Consider the following 17,625-nt stretch of genomic DNA (forward strand, 5'->3'; position numbering starts at 1 on the left):
ATGCCGGACGATGGAGCGGAGCTGGAGATCACCTGCGCTTATCGATAGGGTCAGGTGACTGCCTGGTATACAGGAATTCATTCAAGAATATATACACAACAGAATTATCAAAGAATAAGCCATGAATAGAAGGGTATCGTGTTCTGGAGCCTTTCAACGCCATTGGTTGCCATTATGTCAGTTTGAAGTCTGCAATGATCATTGTTCCTCGTTTTGTTTCCATTCGAATTCTGCAGACATTAGTAGGATGTTAAATAAATCCAAGAATCTGTCTTACTTTGTCTGCACATCGGACAGAGCCCTTTAGATGACTCCTGTTGAATCCAAGTCATCAGACAGTGCTATTATCAATAATCAGTAATCGTTGATGAGCACATGCAGATCCACTATCGCACCATATGGAAAGAGTGGCCGCATTTGCCAAGGACTGAAGACATAATTGGTTAGTATCCTTAGCTCAATCCTCGCAACGCGACTTACGCAGAGAACAGTCGTCGCCTGGAAATTTGCAGGTCGGACAAGTGCCGTCAAACTGAACGCGACAGATACCGCAGACCTCGTCGTCGGGCATATCCCAGCGCCAGGTTGCGACGGCGTTCCATTCTTTGATGGTGACCTTCATTGTAAATTTGTAATGCTGGATTAGCGGGTGAAATTGGGTCTAGTTCCGGAAGAAGGAGGAGGTTGGCGAGAGGAGTAAAGAGGGAGAGATAAGCGTTGTTTACTGACGAGTCTTCGTTTTCGGCGGAGAACCTCAGGCGACGACCGACTCCGCATTGCCGTCACTCCTTCCCCCCACACACTCTCAACTGCATCTTCCACTCTCCAACCCCCCTTAATCTCCGTCACCGGATGACACAATCTGACGACATTGTTCTTTTCGGAATGTAAATATTGGGTTGTGTCTCTATTCTTCCCAGCACTTCTCCTTTCTGACCATGGCTTTCGCGGCCTTTCGTAACTCTGTCTCATCGCCCTTTCGCCTGGTTCGCCCAACGATGTCGCTCTCCCAGCAAACTCGCCAGGTTTCGTTCTCCTCCTACTTGGTTTCGCCCGGGGAACTGAGCGAGGCTCTGAAGAAGAACCCGCCGACGAAGATCTCGACTTCTCCGCGCGTCGTTCCCGTCTGCGCCGCTTGGTTCATGCCCAATGACCCCGAGGGTCGCAAGGGTATCGACATCTTCCGGAAGCACCGTATCCCCCAGGCTCGCTTCTTTGACCTCGATGCGATCAAGGATCCCGAGTCGCCGTACCCCCACATGCTTCCCACCGCCGAGACGTTCGCCGATGCGATGGGAGAACTGGGCATCCGCCGAGACGACGAGGTGGTGGTTTACGATACGGAAGAGCTGGGAATCTTCAGTGCGCCCCGCGTCGGATGGACCTTGCGGGTCTTTGGACACCCTAAAGTCCACATTCTGAACAACTACAGGCTATGGGTTCGTGAAGGATACCCGACCGAGACCGGCGAGCCTCAGCAGGTTGAACGAACCGCCTATCCTCTACCGACCTACGACTCGAAGCTGGTGATTCCCTACTTGGAATTGAAAGAGATTGCCAAGGAACACAGAAAAGAAGGGGCCAAGGAGGTGGAGATCCTGGACGCACGATCGTACGGCCGCTGGGCGGGAACCGATCCTGAACCGCGCCCGGGACTATCTTCAGGACATATCCCGGGGTCCAAGAGCCTGCCATTTCAGGAATTGCTGGACCCGGAGACGAAGACTTATCGCTCGGGGCCCGAGTTACGCAAGGTCTTTGAAGAACGGGAGGTCGATGCCTCCAAGTCGATTATCAGTTCTTGTGGCACCGGAGTCACGGCCAGCATTATTGAGACCGCACTCAAGGAAGCCGAATACGGTGACCCCAGTCTTCGGAGAGTATACGATGGAAGCTGGACGTAAGTGATTTGCCGAGGCGAAGCGAGTGATATTCAGATTGCTTACTTTTTTCTAGGGAATGGGCACAGCGTGTCAAGCCGTCCGACGGTCTGATTAAGAAGGTAACCTAAGGGTCACCCGGCAGTAAGGAGAGACTGATGAATGACCCGATGTTGTTCGAGCACTTGTATAACCTAGCGTTCGTATTCCTTGCTTCTTGTGGGCCGGTGTGACGGTAACGCACACCTAGAGGGCTGGGCTGGTCGGGGTTCTGTTTGATATAGAATGTAGTACAGACCAATCTCCATAGACAACCCTGTATTCTTGACTGTCCATCAATGCGTGAGTAGAACGTGAGTGGAAGTGAGAAGAACGTGAGCTTTGCGGAGAACCCGTGACGATAGCTTAGTCAGAAAAAGCCCGCGGCGTCGAGTTGATCCGCTGTTGGATCGCTTCACTCTGCCTTTATATCTCCGCTCGTCATTCCTCCACGACGGTCCAGAATTCCGAAGATGCTGCAGATGATTTCTATTTTTGAGCCAGGGTCCCATTGTGAGTCGATCAGATTCCCTTCCTTCGTTTCAGCTCTTTGTCTGCTGGCTGGGTGCCTAATCCGACCTATGCTTCTCATACCACTGGCTTGCCCCCACATCGATCCATCCGCCTCCATCAACCCAAACCTCCTTCGTGGATCTGTTTCCCGCTAACATCGCCGTGCGGCTCGGGCGCAGTCGTCAAATTTAGCTGTTTGGTGTAGGATACCTGCGCCGTTTTCGAATTTCCTATTCTTCGAGTCGCTTGGTCCGCGTCGACCGCTTTTCGAGTCATGTCGACTGGACGCAAGGTCTTCCACTGTGCAGTGGATGAGACGGCGTTGACCACGAATATCAGCGAGATAAAAAAATGGACGACCAATGGCGCCATCACCTTGGTCGTTCCTCTCTACAGTAAGGATACTTTTGGCTGGGAATGTGGGATTCTTTGACGCTGACTAGGATCGCTTGACGCTAGCCCTTGAACGCCTGCACGCCCTGAAGCGAGCGGGATCCCAAGTCGCCATCAATGCCCGCGAGGCCGTCCGCTTTCTCGATCGAGTGACTTCCGGAAAAGATAATGTGATGGCCGAGCGAGTCGCCCTGCAGGGTCCGATGGAACAATACGAAAGTTGGGAGGAGGCCGAGAAGTACTTTCTGCCGGAGTTCGAGGAGGAGCCGGAGGCGCTGGACGGAGTGGCGCCAGCGGGCCAGGCGCTGCCCGCGAAGCGCCCGGAGAAAAGCAAAGACCAGAAGAAGAACGGGGTCAAAAACCAAGACGATCTGTCGCAAATGCTTCTCAGCAAGCTGAATTTCAAAAAGGAGTCCGATGCCGTCTCCATCACGTCCAACGGTACCCACAGTGCCCCTGCATCGCGCCCGTCTTCCAGGAGCTCCCGGACGAGCCCCGAGTGCGCCAATTCCCACATGGTCGAAAACGGAGCCGGATCGAAGGGATCGAAGGATTCCAAGGCCAAGCGTGTCAATGGACATCGCCGGTCTGCGTCCGGATCGACCATCCCGACGGTTCCCCCGGTGCTGCGACCGCTGCTCAGCGCTCTTCTGTGGCGACTTCACAGCGGTCCCGATGCGTCCAATGCGGCCAAGAGCTGCATCCTGGTCACCAACGACCGCCCTACGCAGATCTGGGCGCAGAAGTTTGGCATCGGGGTCAAGAACATCCACCAATTGCGCACGTCCATCCAGTATGAGGAGCGCGAGTACAAGAACCGCTGCAAATACGTCGAGAAAACCCAGTCCACTCAACCTGCCGAACCGAAGTCCTTGTTGTCATACGAGGACGAGAGCGACGAAGACGAACTGGTTTTTGTGCCGCGCGGTGGACGTGGCAAAGGGGCATCGAGAGGTGGACCGTCGCGGTCCGGGAATACTCGCAAAGCCGCAGCGGCGGCAGCAGCTGCATCGACGGCATCTAAGCCGGCCGCGGCACCAGTAGAAGCCACCATGGAGATTCCCACGCAACCCATCGATCCGAATTCCTTCAGTCGATCCCTCAACGGACCCGCCAAGCAGCAGGCCACGGTCGATCTCAGCACGCAGTCTGGAGCAGCCCGCGGCATCGCAGGAGCGTCTCGACACCAGAACGGTCGCCGCGGCGGAGGAGGCGGCGGCGGTCGTGGCTCTCGTGGAGGCCGAGGCCGTGGAAAACTCTGGGTTCCTTGATCGGATTCCGGTGCACGTCGATGCAACACTCGACGGGCGTGACTTGCGAAATCCAACAAACCCCTGCGGTTGCTACTCGAAGCAGAGAAAAGAAAAGGAATTTTTTGCCGTTCCCGGGCTGCCTACTGGTCAGACCACAGCCAAACTGTGCTTAACGGATGAGGTGAATGGGTCTGGACAGAGGTACGGATACGAAGATGAGTGCGAATCGGATATGGCACGGTTTCGGTCCAACACGACGACCTCCGATGAGAACTTAGGTCGGAATGGAGTCGATTTCTGGAGACCGACAGGCTTGTCCATCCGTCGCATGGAGACAGGCTGTTCATTCTCTTTCCTTCACTTCCACTTCTTCCACTTGCCGGTGGACCTCACCAACGTTCGGACCGGCTTGCTTTAAACCAGCTAGCTTTTGATCTTCCGGCGTGCTTGTACCAGAAAACGAAAAACGAAAAAAAACCGACGGCAGTTTTATTGCGTGATTTGTTGGCATATTTGATTGATGCGAGGAAATAGTGGAGGCAAAATAGGATATCACTTATTTGTCGTTTATCTGCGTGAGATCTTTGTATGGTATGCGATATCCGATAGCTTTTTGATACTGAATGCATGACGCCAAGCTTGAGTTTCCATAAATCAGATAATGACAGGTAATGAAGTGCATAAATTCAGATGACTACAACGCCACCGCGGCATGACGTCCACCGTTGCCCCGCTGATGAGGCACCCAGTCCCGTGTCTCCGCACGATCACTTGACCGGCTCTCTGTACATCATGTTATTTATCTCTTATTCACTGTCGTACATTAAGTCCGAGTTTCCTTCCTTCTCAGCTTCACTCTACCACTCTACCACTCTACCCCTACCTACATACTACATACCAACTATATCTACATCCATAGTTCTACTAGCAGAACATACTACTCTACTTTCACTCTAAACCCAAACCAACCATACCTCCTCCTCACACTGAGCAATAACCTCAACCCTCTTGACCTTCCCACAACCAACTCAAAGAAAGAAAAAGAGAAAAAACGAAAAATGGTCACCCCCGCCGTCGACGAAACCTCTCTCCGCGCCTCGCCCACCGAGCGCCGCAACTCCCTCGAGAGACATCTCCAGAACCGTCCCGAGGCCCAGGACCTCAAGGAGAAGCATATTCTGCTGGATACGAATGTTGCGCCGTGCGTTCTTCCTCTCTTCCTGTCTTCTCTCCTCTTGCTTTGGTTTGGTTTGGTGCTGTGGGTCTAGGTCTGGGTCTAGATCTAGATATGGGATGAGGTTGAGCTTGTTGATTTGCTATGCTATGCTATGACATTGATGCTAACAGTGATGATGACGGGGATAGATCGATCCAAGCCGCGCGGCAGGAACTCGCGCGCCAGCGCACGACGGATAGTTTGAAGAAGCATCTCGAGCATCGGCCTGAGAGGGAGGAGTTGGTGGAGCGTTTGTTTCCCTTTCCTTTTCTCTTCTCTTCCCTTACCTTACCCGTTTCAAGGTCTTATGGACCTACTATCTACGTACCTACCTATACCATTACTCTTAACGGAATTAGAACTAATGGTGAATAAATGATTGAATGAAGGAAACATCCTCCCCTCGACGAACGCCGCCCCCGCGCTACAGGCGCACGCCCGCGAGCTCGAAAAGCACATGATCGCCGACCAGCTGGACCATAAGATCCAGAGCCGGCCGCAGCCAGAGGAGCTCATCTCGCAGGGCATCTTGGATGAGGCGGAGGATCCGCGGAAGCCGAGTTTTTAGCTTCACTCTGTCTTGGTCTCAGGCTTGGGCTCGGGATCGGGCTGTAGGGTTGTAGGGTTGTATGATGGGCGTTTTTTGCTTTTGGTTTGGTTGGTTTGTTTTTAGGCTATGCGCGGGTTGGTTGAGGGTTTGCTTTTATTTGGTGGGTATGGTTGTTTTATGCTTGATGCGGTTATTGAGTTTAGCAACAGGACAGAAGACAGACAGACACGGTATATGATGTGATCTGACTTATGGACATGGACATGGACCTTTTTATGAAATTCAAACCCCTGGAAGGAGATCAATAACTCTCCATTTCCACCTGCGCAGACAAATCCGGCATCCACCCCTTCGGCCGCTCGCTCCCTCGCACCAGAATCCCATACGCCGCGCGCTCCACCTTCTCCACACTGTTCTGCATCACGTCCGTCTTCTTCCCCAGATCCTTGAACATGAAATGCCGCCGCGGCACACTCAGCCCTTCAACTAGCGCCCGCAAAGCCCGTAGATCAACCACGATGCCGGCCTGCGAGGCGGTTAGAGCCGGGCCTGCCGTCTCTTCTTCTCCCTTCTCTCCCTCTCCTTGTCCCTGAGATTGAGACCCCGAAGACAACGCCATAACCGCAAACCTCATCATCTCCCCCGTCAAATCAAAAACCCCCATCAGATAATCCTCCTCCGTGACTAGAATCCCCTCCGGAACAGCCCCGCGGACCTCAGCCAGGGTGATCAAGCTCTGGCGTGTCAGGTAGTGGTGGAAAGACAGGGCTTCGATGAACTCCTGCACGCCGGGGGAGATTTGGCGCTGGTAGCGGTGGGCTTTTAGGGCGGTGAGGTCGGGGACGGCGGACGCGAAGAGGTCGTTGATTTGGCTGAAGCGGGGGGTGGTTTCTTTGGAGATTGAGGCGGGGAGAGTGGGAGTTGGGAGGGTGCGGATTCTATTTTGGGTCAGTTTTTCGTGTGAGTTTTGTTAAGTTAGGGGGTGGGTTGTATTATTTGGGCGGTTTGGGTTGAGTTGGAGGGATGGAGAGGGAGGGGGAACGAACCGCTGAAGAGCGAAGATACTATTGATTGCGAGTGCGAGCACGAATTAGCCAGTCGTCTTTAGACCCTGTCGCTAGAACTTAATGGAGGAAGAGACGCACATCTTCTTACTCAACCCCGTGATATCCCTCGATATCTTAATCAGTCGTTCGCGTCGATCATGGTGCTCGTCCAGCTCGTCGCGAAAAGTGCCGAACATGGACAGGATCGGGGTCGCGGGCTCGTCGGCCATGGTGAGAGCGGTTTGGGAGCGGGTGCCGTCGTCGCGGAGTGGTTTGCCTTCCCAGGAGCGTTTGGTGCCGGCCATGGGGGAATTATAGCAAGAGGGGTGATAGAGAGGAGGGAGGGGAGCTGAGAGGGGAGGAAAAGGAAAAAGCGGCGTCATCGAGCGGAGCTAGCTGTTTCGGGGTGATTGTTATCTGATAAGATCGGACAACTAGTACATCCCATACAGATACAGGAAGCTTTATACTTCAAACAATTCAAGTGAAACGGATAGATAAATACGACAGTCAGAACTATCTACCCTCCCCCGCCTTCATCAAAATCGCCTCCCACTCCAACGCCTCCGGCTGAATCTCCCTCAACCCACCCCACCTCTCCTCCAGCGTCTCCAACACCCCCTCAACATCCACCCAGCGCTCCCACTTCACCGCTCTCAAGAACTGACTCAACGCGCGATACGCACTATCCAGGGACCCGGCAATCCACGCATGATGCGCACTGCACGCCTCCCCGACTAGAAACAGCCTCCCGCCAGCCGCAGGGCTCACCAACTCCGGATAATAATTCGCAAACTGACCCGGCCCGTACAGCGCAAAGGCGCCAGACGCGTTCGGGTCCCGGGCCCAGTCGTACGCATGCATGGCCATGAACTCCCGCGCGAGGAGGGCTTTTATCTCGGCGAAGGACAGCCCCGCGGACTGGTAATGCAGGAGGGCGAGGTCGTGCAGGACGAGGGATTTGAGTTGGGATGGGTCCTGGGTTAGCGGGGCGATGCGCTGGGCGTCTCGTGCGAAGGTGTATGAGCAGAGCAGGGTGGCGGGTCGGATGTCCTCGGTCACGTAGGATGGGTAGATGCAGGTGCGCAGGGGCAGGTCGGTGGCTGCGTACCCGCCGCGCGAGATGCCGCAGAGGGAGATCCACCAGGGGGAGGCGAATTCGACGGCGACCTTGGTGGAGGAGTCGTAGTGGATGGCGCGGATGGCGTCGGTCTGGGCGCGGGAGAGGCCGGCGCGCGAGAGATCGATGCGCTGCAGGCAGGGGAGGGTTGGGGTGGCGAAGACGGCGTCGTAGGATTTGGTGTGCAGGTCGGGGTGGTCGGGGTGGTCGGGGTGGTCGGGGGTGGTGAGTTTGAGGGTCATGGGGGAGGCAGAGTGAGGGTTGTGTTCGATGGCTGTGACTCGCGTCTGGAGGAGTGGTTTGTGGCGGATGCGGTCGGTCAGTTTGTCGGTGATGATGGAGGCGCCGCCTTTGATGCAGAACCAGCTGGTGGGACGCGAGTCGGGGAAGTCGAAGACGAAGCTGTCCAGGACGCTTTCGGTGAAGGCTTGCTCGTAGCGGCCGGTGGCGCTGTTGGGTAAGTTAGATTAGGTGGTTTTGATTGCTGGGCTGGACTGACCTGGATGTGGTTTCGAGGTATTGGACGGAGTAGAAGTCGTAATTCCTGCTGAGTTTAGTATAGACGTGGTAGCTGGAGGAGTGCATACATGACTTGGCGGATGTAGTCGCGGGTGGTGAATTGGTCGACTCTCATGAGGGCGTGCAGTCCTTGTTCGAAGTTTCGACGGAGTTGGTGCTTGTAGTAGCCGAACGCATCGTCAAGGATGGTTTCAGTTCCCTCGTTCACGGTTCTGATCGAGTCAGAAAGAACTATACATGGCGGAGACTTACGCATCAGGGACCAAGCCATGGTTCGACACGCTGAAATGGAACGGATCCTTGGGTCCGTCTGGTCGGGGGACGTAGCTGATGCCGTTGTATCTCTGGGGGCAGTTCTGGCCCTGAAGATAATAGGGGATGAGCAGTCCGTTGTCTTCGGTAATATCGAGGTGTCGGAAGAGTCGGAAAACCCTATGGAGTCAGAATGCTGGTTAATCTCAAGAGTAAAGACCAACCGATCCATGACAGGAATCTATAACTGTCAACATATACCATCAAACAAATACAGAAGACATACATCTGGAAACCGCATCGCCCCGACATCATAATACTCCCCCCAAACCCACGCCGAGATGGCGTCCCTCGGAAACCAATACGTGAACGCTCTCCCCCCGATCCTGTCACTCGACTCGACAATCTCATACGTGATCAGCGGATACAACGAGTCAAGCAGCATAGCCAGAAAAAGACCCGAGATCCCTGCCCCCACGATGCCAACGTGCAAGAGAGTCTCGCTGGGCAGATCGGCCAGTGGCTGTCTGGGCTGCGCGACTTTGTCTGGCGGTGGGGGGAGATTCAAGGGAGTGGCATCGTTCAGGGCGGGGATGGGAAGGCCAGTATTGCCGAGGAAGTGCTTGAGCTTCTTGTAGTCTTTGGCGTTTCTGTCTTTGTCGAGAGTGGATTTGAGGGCGTTGAGCACTTTGTGGCCGACAAAGTATTGGGCTGCGCGGTCTCGGGTGAAGCAGCTGTCGGAGGGATCTTGAGACAGAGACATGTCGATTGATTTGAAATATGTTGAATTGTCTGCAGCGAGGAACTTAATTGATAGAACTAAAAATATTCCACTGCTTGGAATAGGATACATTTAAGAAAGTATACCCTCATTTATACTCAACGTGGTAACTCTGCAAGCTCCATCGACAACAACTGATGAGAACCCATGACCCATAGTCTAGCCCAGGCCATATCGTGAAACCGTAATGGTCATCATCCCTTGGAGTATAAAATCTCCGAAAGCATGCCATGTTGCACGAGTCTACTCAAGCACGAGGGAATACAGTCCAGATGTCTGACTCGAGTTTGGATCAATGGTACTACTCTATTGATCCATTAATGATATCCGGAATTTGTACTAGTGCTGGAGCTGCCCAGGTCGCCAGGTCGCCAGGTCGCCAGGTCGCCAATTCGCCAGGTCGTCAGGTCGCCTGGTGTACCACAAGCTCGCCAGGTCGCACTGAGCCTGGTCCTCGGATCTGTAGTCACATTGCATTCACTGTGCGCATTTCTGCAGGAACATGCCGGAGCATGACTTGACTTTGGAATATACCAGTAAAGTACAACCAAACATCCACACTTGCTGAACCAAGCATACCAGAGTCAGACGAACCCTCCTCTTGTCTCCAACCAGACTCATCCATGCTCCCCCGATCTCCGGCGCTGTTCGTCCGACCCTCCGCTCAGCCAAGACTTTATATTAATTTATTCTGGGGCGGACACGCAGGCGCATGAACGATGCAGACTAGTCGCGCGAAGGAGCAGTCATTCGTCAGCTCAGCTCTAGTTGGGTTGAGGATGCGGAGAAAGGGGTATTCTGCACTCATCGTCGGAGAAATGGAGCAACTTGACTCTTCCACGGTGGCCGGGCAGATGCAAGAAACCATGATGCCGATCAATGCCTGAATGAACTTGCAGGCCTGCATGACTAGGCCGTGAGCGTTGGCGAACTCGGACAAGGAGCTCTGGGCAGTAGCTTGAACGGCACGGCAGGATGTCATGTCTGTTGTCAACGCGTGGATGTGCCTGGTATCCAACTATGGCATCTACTACTTCTGGCTGATCGTTTACCGGTTCTGTCATCTGGCCTCGCGCTCGGCGTAAATGTGCACCGAGTCGGAGGATTCGTATGCTTTCACATCTACTTTTGGATAGCTACGATGTAGATCGACAGCTGCGTCCGGACTTCGTTTGGTGTCATGCCACAATCCATCCTCTCGCCCGGGAAATGATGATCATCCTGTTGTGCTCGTTGGATGTCACGGTTCCTGCTCGGACAAGAGGATGTCTATACAAGGAGTCATGGCGTGAGGCATGCAGCGGATGAGTGGCGACGGTACGCAGAGTACAGCAAGGGTGATAGAACACACCTCAACCATAAGACGAGACAGACAGGCTATATAAACCCCCCGTCCACCCCTCCGCTACAACTCAAGTCAGAGCTCACTCGCATTGAGCCAACAGACACGATGAGAGCATCCACCGGTCTCGCGGCCCTCATGGCCCTCACCAACCTCGCCGCCCTCGCCCAAGACACCCGTCCGATGGAGAACCTCGGCCGCGGCGTCGTCGCCGTCCGCTCCAGCGACGACGACGTCCTGATCACCTGGCGGCTCCTCGGCCTGGACCCAGACGACATCGGCTTCAACATCTACCGCTCCACAGACTCCGGCTCCCCAACCCAACTGAACACCGACCCCCTCACCAACGGCACAAACTACCTCGACACCAACGCCACCCTCACCTCCTCCAACACCTACTTCATCCGCCCCGTGGTCTCCGATAAAGAACAATCCCGCAGCGCCTCCTTCACCCTCCCGGCGGACTCCGCAACAGAACCCATCATCCGCATCCCCGTCCGCTCCACCGGCAGCATGAAATACGTCTGGGTCGGCGATCTAGACGGCGACGGGGAGTACGATTTCGTGGTGGACCGACACAACGAGCGGCAGAGCGTGGAGGCGTATTCCAGCAACGGGACCTTTCTCTGGGAAGTCGATCTGGGTCCGAACAGCGAGAATCAGAATAATATCTCGCCTGGGTCCACGGCTATCTCCACCGGGAACTGGGATGGGGTGACGGTGTATGACTTTGATAGTGATGGGTACGCGGAGGTCGCGATTCGGATTGCCAATGGGGTTACTTTTGGCGATGGGGAGACGTTCAGCCACGATGACGACGATGTGCAGTTTGTTGCGATTTTGGATGGCCGCACGGGCAAGCTCAGAGCGAAGAGCCAGATCCCAGACGACTATATCGAGCATGGGCCGCTGGGGGCGCGGTTCGGGGTCGGGTATCTGGACGGGAGGACGCCGCACTTGGTGGCGTTTATGAAGGTGCGGAGGGAGGATAAGAAGTTCATGAGGATGCAGGGGGCGTGGACGTTTGACGGGGAGTCGGTCACTGAGGAATGGATCCTGCGCGACAACGCGACCGACGGGGCAGACGGGCACAACACACGCATTCTGGACGTGAACGGCGACGGGAAAGACGACGTCGCGGAGATCGGCTTCGTGATTAGCGGCGAAGGCAAGATCCTGTACAAGATGCCGGACCAGGTCGTTCACGGGGACCGGTTCCATATCGCGAAGATGGACCCGACTCGGGACGGACTGCAGGGGTATGGCATCCAGCAGGACAACCCCGACGGACTGATGGAGTACTACTACGACGCCGGCACCGGGGAGATGATCTGGGAGCACTACGAGGACGAGACGGGCGACGTGGCGCGCGGCATGGCAGGGGACATTGATCCGACGCATCCGGGGTATGAAGTCTGGTCGTTCTCGGGGGTGTATAACGCGGCGTCGAACGAGCTGACGACGGACGATGCGGCCCTGGCGCCGTGGCCTCATCTGGGAGTGTGGTGGGACGGCGACGAGCTGCTGGAATTGCTGAACGACGGTAAGATCGAGAAATGGGACTGGGAGAACCCCAGCGAGTCGGGGGGTGTGCCGCGACTGGTGACGGCGGGGAGTTTCGGCGCGAAGAGCATGGGTGGGAGGTATCCGGGCTTTGTTGGGGATATTCTGGGCGATTGGCGCGAGGAGGTTATCATGACCAACGATGCGAATGATGAGTTGATCATCTTCACGACGGACCAGCCGAGTGAGATCCGGTTGTATACGTTGGCGCATAACCCGGCCTATCGCAACGCTATGACTTTGAAGGGATATCTGCAGTCTCACCATGTGGATTACTTCCTGGGGAAGGATATGGAGACGCCTGCGCAGCCGAAGATTCACTACGTGGGTGCTTAGAGGCGAGGTCCTGTAGAGGACATGTGGTCGATGGAGGGTAGGCATGTCAATCGATAGTTGTATCTGAGATCAATAATCCCGTGCAGACCATACTATACTTGGTTCTAACCCAACAACTCCTTATTATCCATCAGATACTCTGAAATCAAGATTGCACGATACTCCTCTACAGTTCCCGCCAACTTCCCGAACACGCTTGTCCACGTCTGACCTGGGCGGTAGTGCGAGGTTATAGCCTTCCCAGTCAGCGGACTGATGGGCGGGTTCTGTTTGTCGAAGTTATAGACTCCTGGTTCTGTTTCACTCAGAAGTTTCCCCGTTCCGTGGCCTAACAGCTCGTGGATCGCCGTGGTGAGGAATCGGACGATGTGCGAGGTGCGCTTGAAGTGGTTCAGCTGTGACAGGTCGATCCAGGGTGGTTGGCTGGTGTTATTGTTGGCGCTGAGACGATTCGCCAGGACGATGTTCTTGAAGCCGCAGGCTTCTCGGATGGATTCGTACTGGCTAGTTAGTTGGGCTCCATGGGCTGTCGAGAGGCTTACACTAGGGAGATTAGCGGCTTCGAAGACGACGCTACCGCATACGGCGAGTGCTAAGAGAATCAGCATTAACCATACATGGGGATAGGTGGGAGTTAACCATGAACACTTGTGAATCTGGAGCCTCGAAGAGATCCTTCTCGAATGGTCCTTTCCCATCATTCACGCCCTCAACTGCCCATGGGAGCTGTCGTATAAAAGCAGTTGAATGTTCGACAAACAGCTTCAACCTCGCCGTCTCATTCGGATCAGCGATTCCAACCATAGCTTCCCACTCTGCTCTAATGCCGGCTGGATCACGGTATGCTTCGACGAACCCAATCAAGTGCTCCACTCTTGCAGATTTGTCCGTCACCCATATTTTCTTCGACTCCTGGAATGCTTCTAAGCTGCCCGTGCGAAAGCATTCGACATAACAGTCCAATACCTGACTCTGCTTTTTGTTCACTGCGTACTCTTTTGCTTTTGCTAAAACGGTGCAAACCTTAGACAATTCCTCGGAGTGATCGCCTCGGATGAGAAATACCCCATCCGCGAGTTCGCGTAAGCCAGTTTCCACGGAGGCTTGCAGCACCTGATAGACGGGTTTACCAGCGTCGACCAGTTTCTGAATCCGAGTGTTCTCTGGTCCAATGGAGTGCTTTCTCATAACCTCCGACACCATATCAATCTCTTCTTGAGAAATAGGCTCCGAGCTAGGATAATACCCTGACTGCGTTTTCGGACCAGGATATCCCACGCGGAACAGCTAACAATGGCCCTATAATTCTCTTCAAACCATCCCTAGTCTTCGAGGAAATACTTGCAATCCGCTCAAGCGCCTCGACGCTCAACTCAGGAACAAACTTCTGATCACCCTCTCCCTAGCCAGTAGCCACTGTCAACACTTCACATTAACCCCTTTCTTGCTCAGAAAACTCACATAATAATTCCCCAAATTACATAGAAAAGCCGCAGCATACTCCAAAAAACATACAACCTCTTGAGACGTGACATTACACTGGATTGTCAAAGTATCCCAGTTCCCGTCACACGCATGATACAGGTCCATGATGAAGTCGACGATGTCAGGGCTTTCGGGCGATACTTGGCGCATGATAATTCTGCTTCCGTGCCATGCCATGCTGCGCGCGAGATGGTGTGCGTAGAGCTGTTCGCGTGGTGAGAGGGTGTTGAAGATTGGGTTTATGGTGAGTTGGTGGATTGGAGTGGGGGTGGTCTTGGTGGGAGGCATGGTGTTTGGATGTACGGAGATGGGAAAGGTAGTCAGGTAGTCAGGATAGTTATGGCTTTTAAAAGAAAAAAGAAACACAAAAAGGAATAGAAAAGAAAAAGGTAATTTGACGGAGGACACAGAGCGGTCATGAAGAGGCTGAGAACCGCGGACGGGGTTACACCTGTCGTTCTTTGTTCTCATCCTTATATCTCAAGGGTCTATAGATGCTCAGCGGAGACTACTAAGGTAAGACCACTTGATTCTGGTAAAATGGCAATATAATTGTGTCGTTGTTTAGACCATAGAGCGTACTGCTAGCACGGTCTTTAATAAATCCATTCAATGACCCTGATCTAGTCCATCGATTAGACCGGTATATGCGAGCTCTCACTCAGTGCCTCGACCGTGAGTGTAGATGAGCCCAGATCCTCACTCCCAGCCCGAACAGTAAGGATCCCACTATCACGAGCACGGACCATTGCAAGCGCGTCGCTCCTTAGACGTAAAGGCCGTCATATCAGCTGGATATCCAATCCCCGTGGCGACAATCTCATAATTCCGTACGAGCTGCTGCGCGCCTGCGTGTGGTGATACGGCTCGCCGAGATAGTCCCAGCCCGTCCAGACGAACCCGCCTGCGATGAACGGGTGTGTGTCCTGTGTCGAGAAGATTTATAAGGACTCATTCTGGAATTCAATGCTTTCGCAATCGAAAAAGTAAACCTTTCTCTCGTAGTTCTCCGGGAGTATATAATTGACTGGATGTTTATTGCAGTTATCGAAAAAGCTTGCTGGTACGGTTAGAGGCTTCCAACGTGCACTCTGGTGGATTTATTAGCAGTTGCCAAAGGTTTGCAATATACACATACCAAAGTTTCCGCTGTCACAGCTAGGCTGCGGCAGGTCGTACGACATCAACATTTTTTCAATATCGTAGTCGGCAACTGATACGATATTGGATTTTTTCCAATATCGTTGTTGTATATATGATATCTAACAGACATCGGACGATATTGATAGATATTATATAAATATCCGCACTAGCATAAAACTCGCTAATTTATCCTATCCTGAATAATCGGGTGATAGTTATAAAGCTGACTAATTATTATATTATAACTGAATATTTATATATTTAATTATAATAGTACTTATTTTTTATTTTTCTTACTTATTATTAAAAATAATAAAATATAATATTATATTTAGAAGCTAATATTAGTTATATAATAATTATATATTTTACTTAGATAATAAGTATATTATTATTGCTTGTAATTTTACAATTATTAGTTAATGAGTGGTTATTAGGTAGAAATATATATTTAATATATAAATAATATAGTACGCTTTCCTACGAAGTTTTAATATAATATCTGAATCTATAAATATTATAGTTTTAATAATTAAAATAATACCTATGGATTTATAAGGGCTTTATCTTATCGTAGAGTTATTTTATTTAGTATATTTATATATAAAAGTAAAGTATAATTTATATTTAAAGTTTGTAGCTCGCGGACTTAAATATTTTTTTTTAGTTTAAGTGATCGCGGGATAATTGTCTGATATCTAACATACATCGGATGATATCGGATGATATTATCTGATATTAGTTAGATATTAAATAAATTAATTAATAAATATCTATTTCTGCTTAATTATACCTAATTACTATTAAGTATTATTTTTAGCACATTGAAATCACGCAAATATTTACTTATAATCCTGTTTTATTTTATAACTAAATTCCCTGTAAGGCTCCTATTTATAAATCTAATTATTTTATTATCCTTATCTAGTCTTATATCTATTATGTCTTATTTTTAAGTATTCTCGAGCCAATATATAGTGTTTTAATATACTAATTTATTTATTAATCCAGATATTCTATAATCAGATAGTTTTCTAAATATAATAAGTAATTAGATTATAATATAATTAACTTCTTTTTTTGAATTCCGCCCTCTGTTTTAATATTCTTATGCACCTGATTTACTTATACATGTTATTTATAAATCCTGCTAGCAGACTTATATACTTTATAATAATAATAAAAATAATCGAATAATAGATAAACCACGGAAATACTTTATAGAATAATAATTAATAATTAAGTTTAGCTAGACTTCCGCACAACCCAACATAACCCGGACCCAACCCGGACCCAACCCGGGCTGGGTTGGGTTTTGGGTCGAAGACTCCGACCCAGTGTTGGGTCCGGGTTAAAGTTGGGTAACCCAGCCTGGGTCCGGGGCCCCAACTTGGGTTACAAACAATGCAAACATAAATTATGCAAAAATACATATGTTTTAGAGTCGTTTTTACTATATTATTCATAGTAATATTAGTATCTAAATTGTATTATATAGTTATAATAATATATTAATATATTATATTAGCTAAAATATATAAAATAGTAATATTATTAATATTACTATAATATATAGAAAATGTAGTATATCTATACTAAGAGAAATATATATCTTTAAAATTATTCTGAAAATATACCCCACTTTCCTTATTTAGTATTTATTATAATATTTATATAATATATACTGATAAACAGCTATTATAAATATATATAATTTAATATAAAAGGCTATTATCTATATAAAAAGCTAATATAAACTGTATTAAATAATACCAGTGCATAATTTATAATCATTTTATACTAGTTTTTATGCAAATATTGGGTCGAATTGGGTTATATTGGGTTTTATTGGGGCCCCAATATTGGGTCCGGGTTGGGTCCGGGTTAGAGAAGTTCAACCCGGACCCAGGCTGGGTTGGGTTTTGGGTCGAGACTTTCGACCCAAGTTGGGTTTTGCGGAAGTCTAAGTTTAGCACTAAGAAAGAACTTTAGAAGTCTGTTTACTAAAATAATAACCTTAAAAAGTCTAATATTTAGAAATTATTTAATTAAATTATAAATATCAAGACTAGCAAGCCTAAGATTATATATAAATATTATTAGAATATAATTATTTACCCAGAGGTTAATTATATTAGTTTATCTCTGATAAAGGCCTATCTTACTAGTATAATTTATATTAAGCTATAGAAGA

At 50.5% G+C, this 17,625-nt stretch overlaps 10 protein-coding genes across 10 annotated transcripts; 5 read left to right on the top strand and 5 right to left on the bottom strand.

The window, feature by feature from the left end:
• Window positions 1–49: 49 nt before the first annotated feature.
• P170DRAFT_376156 (anaphase promoting complex subunit 11) lies at window positions 50–716 on the bottom strand. The gene is made up of 4 exons (XM_024845353.1): window positions 481–716; window positions 396–427; window positions 278–341; window positions 50–230 (listed from the first exon to the last, which is right to left on the bottom strand). Exons 1-4 carry the CDS (start codon window positions 620–622, stop codon window positions 199–201), a joined length of 270 nt encoding a protein of 89 aa, XP_024706891.1. The 5' UTR covers window positions 623–716; the 3' UTR covers window positions 50–198.
• A 282-nt stretch (window positions 717–998) lies between these two features.
• P170DRAFT_471524 (sulfurtransferase) lies at window positions 999–2,011 on the top strand (the record flags this gene model as incomplete). The annotated part of the gene is made up of 2 exons (XM_024852849.1): window positions 999–1,900; window positions 1,957–2,011. 2 exons carry the CDS (start codon window positions 999–1,001, stop codon window positions 2,009–2,011), a joined length of 957 nt encoding a protein of 318 aa, XP_024706892.1.
• A 350-nt stretch (window positions 2,012–2,361) lies between these two features.
• On the top strand, window positions 2,362–4,100 carry P170DRAFT_376160 (uncharacterized protein; the record flags this gene model as incomplete). The annotated part of the gene is made up of 4 exons (XM_024845354.1): window positions 2,362–2,432; window positions 2,612–2,827; window positions 2,892–3,917; window positions 3,967–4,100. Coding segments are annotated over exons 2-4 (1,281 nt in total), but the record flags the coding sequence as incomplete, so codon positions are not given.
• A 1,010-nt stretch (window positions 4,101–5,110) lies between these two features.
• On the top strand, window positions 5,111–5,856 carry P170DRAFT_376163 (RPEL repeat-containing protein; the record flags this gene model as incomplete). The annotated part of the gene is made up of 3 exons (XM_024845355.1): window positions 5,111–5,279; window positions 5,444–5,544; window positions 5,684–5,856. Coding segments are annotated over exons 1-3 (417 nt in total), but the record flags the coding sequence as incomplete, so codon positions are not given.
• Window positions 5,797–6,113, top strand: P170DRAFT_81418 (uncharacterized protein). Its single transcript, XM_024855397.1, has one exon. The coding sequence runs from the start codon at window positions 5,924–5,926 to the stop codon at window positions 6,080–6,082; it is 159 nt and encodes a 52-aa protein (XP_024706895.1). The 5' UTR covers window positions 5,797–5,923; the 3' UTR covers window positions 6,083–6,113.
• A 32-nt stretch (window positions 6,114–6,145) lies between these two features.
• P170DRAFT_422593 (translin family protein) lies at window positions 6,146–7,195 on the bottom strand (the record flags this gene model as incomplete). Its single annotated transcript, XM_024847446.1, has 2 exons — window positions 6,146–6,782; window positions 6,990–7,195. 2 exons carry the CDS (start codon window positions 7,193–7,195, stop codon window positions 6,146–6,148), a joined length of 843 nt encoding a protein of 280 aa, XP_024706896.1.
• Window positions 7,196–7,559: 364 nt separating this feature from the next.
• P170DRAFT_320658 (flavin monoamine oxidase family protein) lies at window positions 7,560–9,226 on the bottom strand (the record flags this gene model as incomplete). Its single annotated transcript, XM_024843310.1, has 5 exons — window positions 7,560–8,460; window positions 8,510–8,554; window positions 8,598–8,741; window positions 8,782–8,961; window positions 9,051–9,226. Coding segments are annotated over 5 exons (1,446 nt in total), but the record flags the coding sequence as incomplete, so codon positions are not given.
• Window positions 9,227–10,990: 1,764 nt separating this feature from the next.
• On the top strand, window positions 10,991–12,910 carry P170DRAFT_433511 (uncharacterized protein). The gene has a single exon (XM_024848505.1). It carries the CDS (start codon window positions 11,013–11,015, stop codon window positions 12,801–12,803), a length of 1,791 nt encoding a protein of 596 aa, XP_024706898.1. The 5' UTR covers window positions 10,991–11,012; the 3' UTR covers window positions 12,804–12,910.
• On the bottom strand, window positions 12,908–14,576 carry P170DRAFT_443778 (uncharacterized protein; the record flags this gene model as incomplete). The annotated part of the gene is made up of 4 exons (XM_024850582.1): window positions 12,908–13,329; window positions 13,421–14,050; window positions 14,082–14,205; window positions 14,265–14,576. 4 exons carry the CDS (start codon window positions 14,574–14,576, stop codon window positions 12,908–12,910), a joined length of 1,488 nt encoding a protein of 495 aa, XP_024706899.1.
• A 347-nt stretch (window positions 14,577–14,923) lies between these two features.
• On the bottom strand, window positions 14,924–15,472 carry P170DRAFT_471531 (uncharacterized protein; the record flags this gene model as incomplete). The annotated part of the gene is made up of 4 exons (XM_024852850.1): window positions 14,924–15,053; window positions 15,123–15,214; window positions 15,281–15,348; window positions 15,427–15,472. The coding sequence occupies 4 exons, from the start codon at window positions 15,470–15,472 to the stop codon at window positions 14,924–14,926; spliced, it is 336 nt and encodes a 111-aa protein (XP_024706900.1).
• Between the last annotated feature and the right edge of the window lie 2,153 nt (window positions 15,473–17,625).

The sequence above is a fragment of the Aspergillus steynii genome, assembly GCF_002849105.1.
Source record: "Aspergillus steynii IBT 23096 chromosome Unknown P170scaffold_2, whole genome shotgun sequence".
In the NCBI taxonomy this organism is placed as follows: Eukaryota; Fungi; Ascomycota; class Eurotiomycetes; order Eurotiales; family Aspergillaceae; genus Aspergillus; species Aspergillus steynii.

Coding starts and splice junctions, on each gene's coding strand:
- P170DRAFT_81418 (XM_024855397.1), top strand. CDS start 5,924: ATGATGGGCGTTTTTTGCTTTTGGTTTGGTTGGTTTGTTTTTAGGCTA.
- P170DRAFT_376156 (XM_024845353.1), bottom strand. CDS start 622: ATGAAGGTCACCATCAAAGAATGGAACGCCGTCGCAACCTGGCGCTGG. Junction 342..395: donor GCGGCCACTCTTTCCATATG/GTGCGATAGTGG, acceptor TATTGATAATAG/CACTGTCTGATGACTTGGAT. Junction 231..277: donor CTGTCCGATGTGCAGACAAA/GTAAGACAGATT, acceptor TAATGTCTGCAG/AATTCGAATGGAAACAAAAC.
- P170DRAFT_433511 (XM_024848505.1), top strand. CDS start 11,013: ATGAGAGCATCCACCGGTCTCGCGGCCCTCATGGCCCTCACCAACCTC.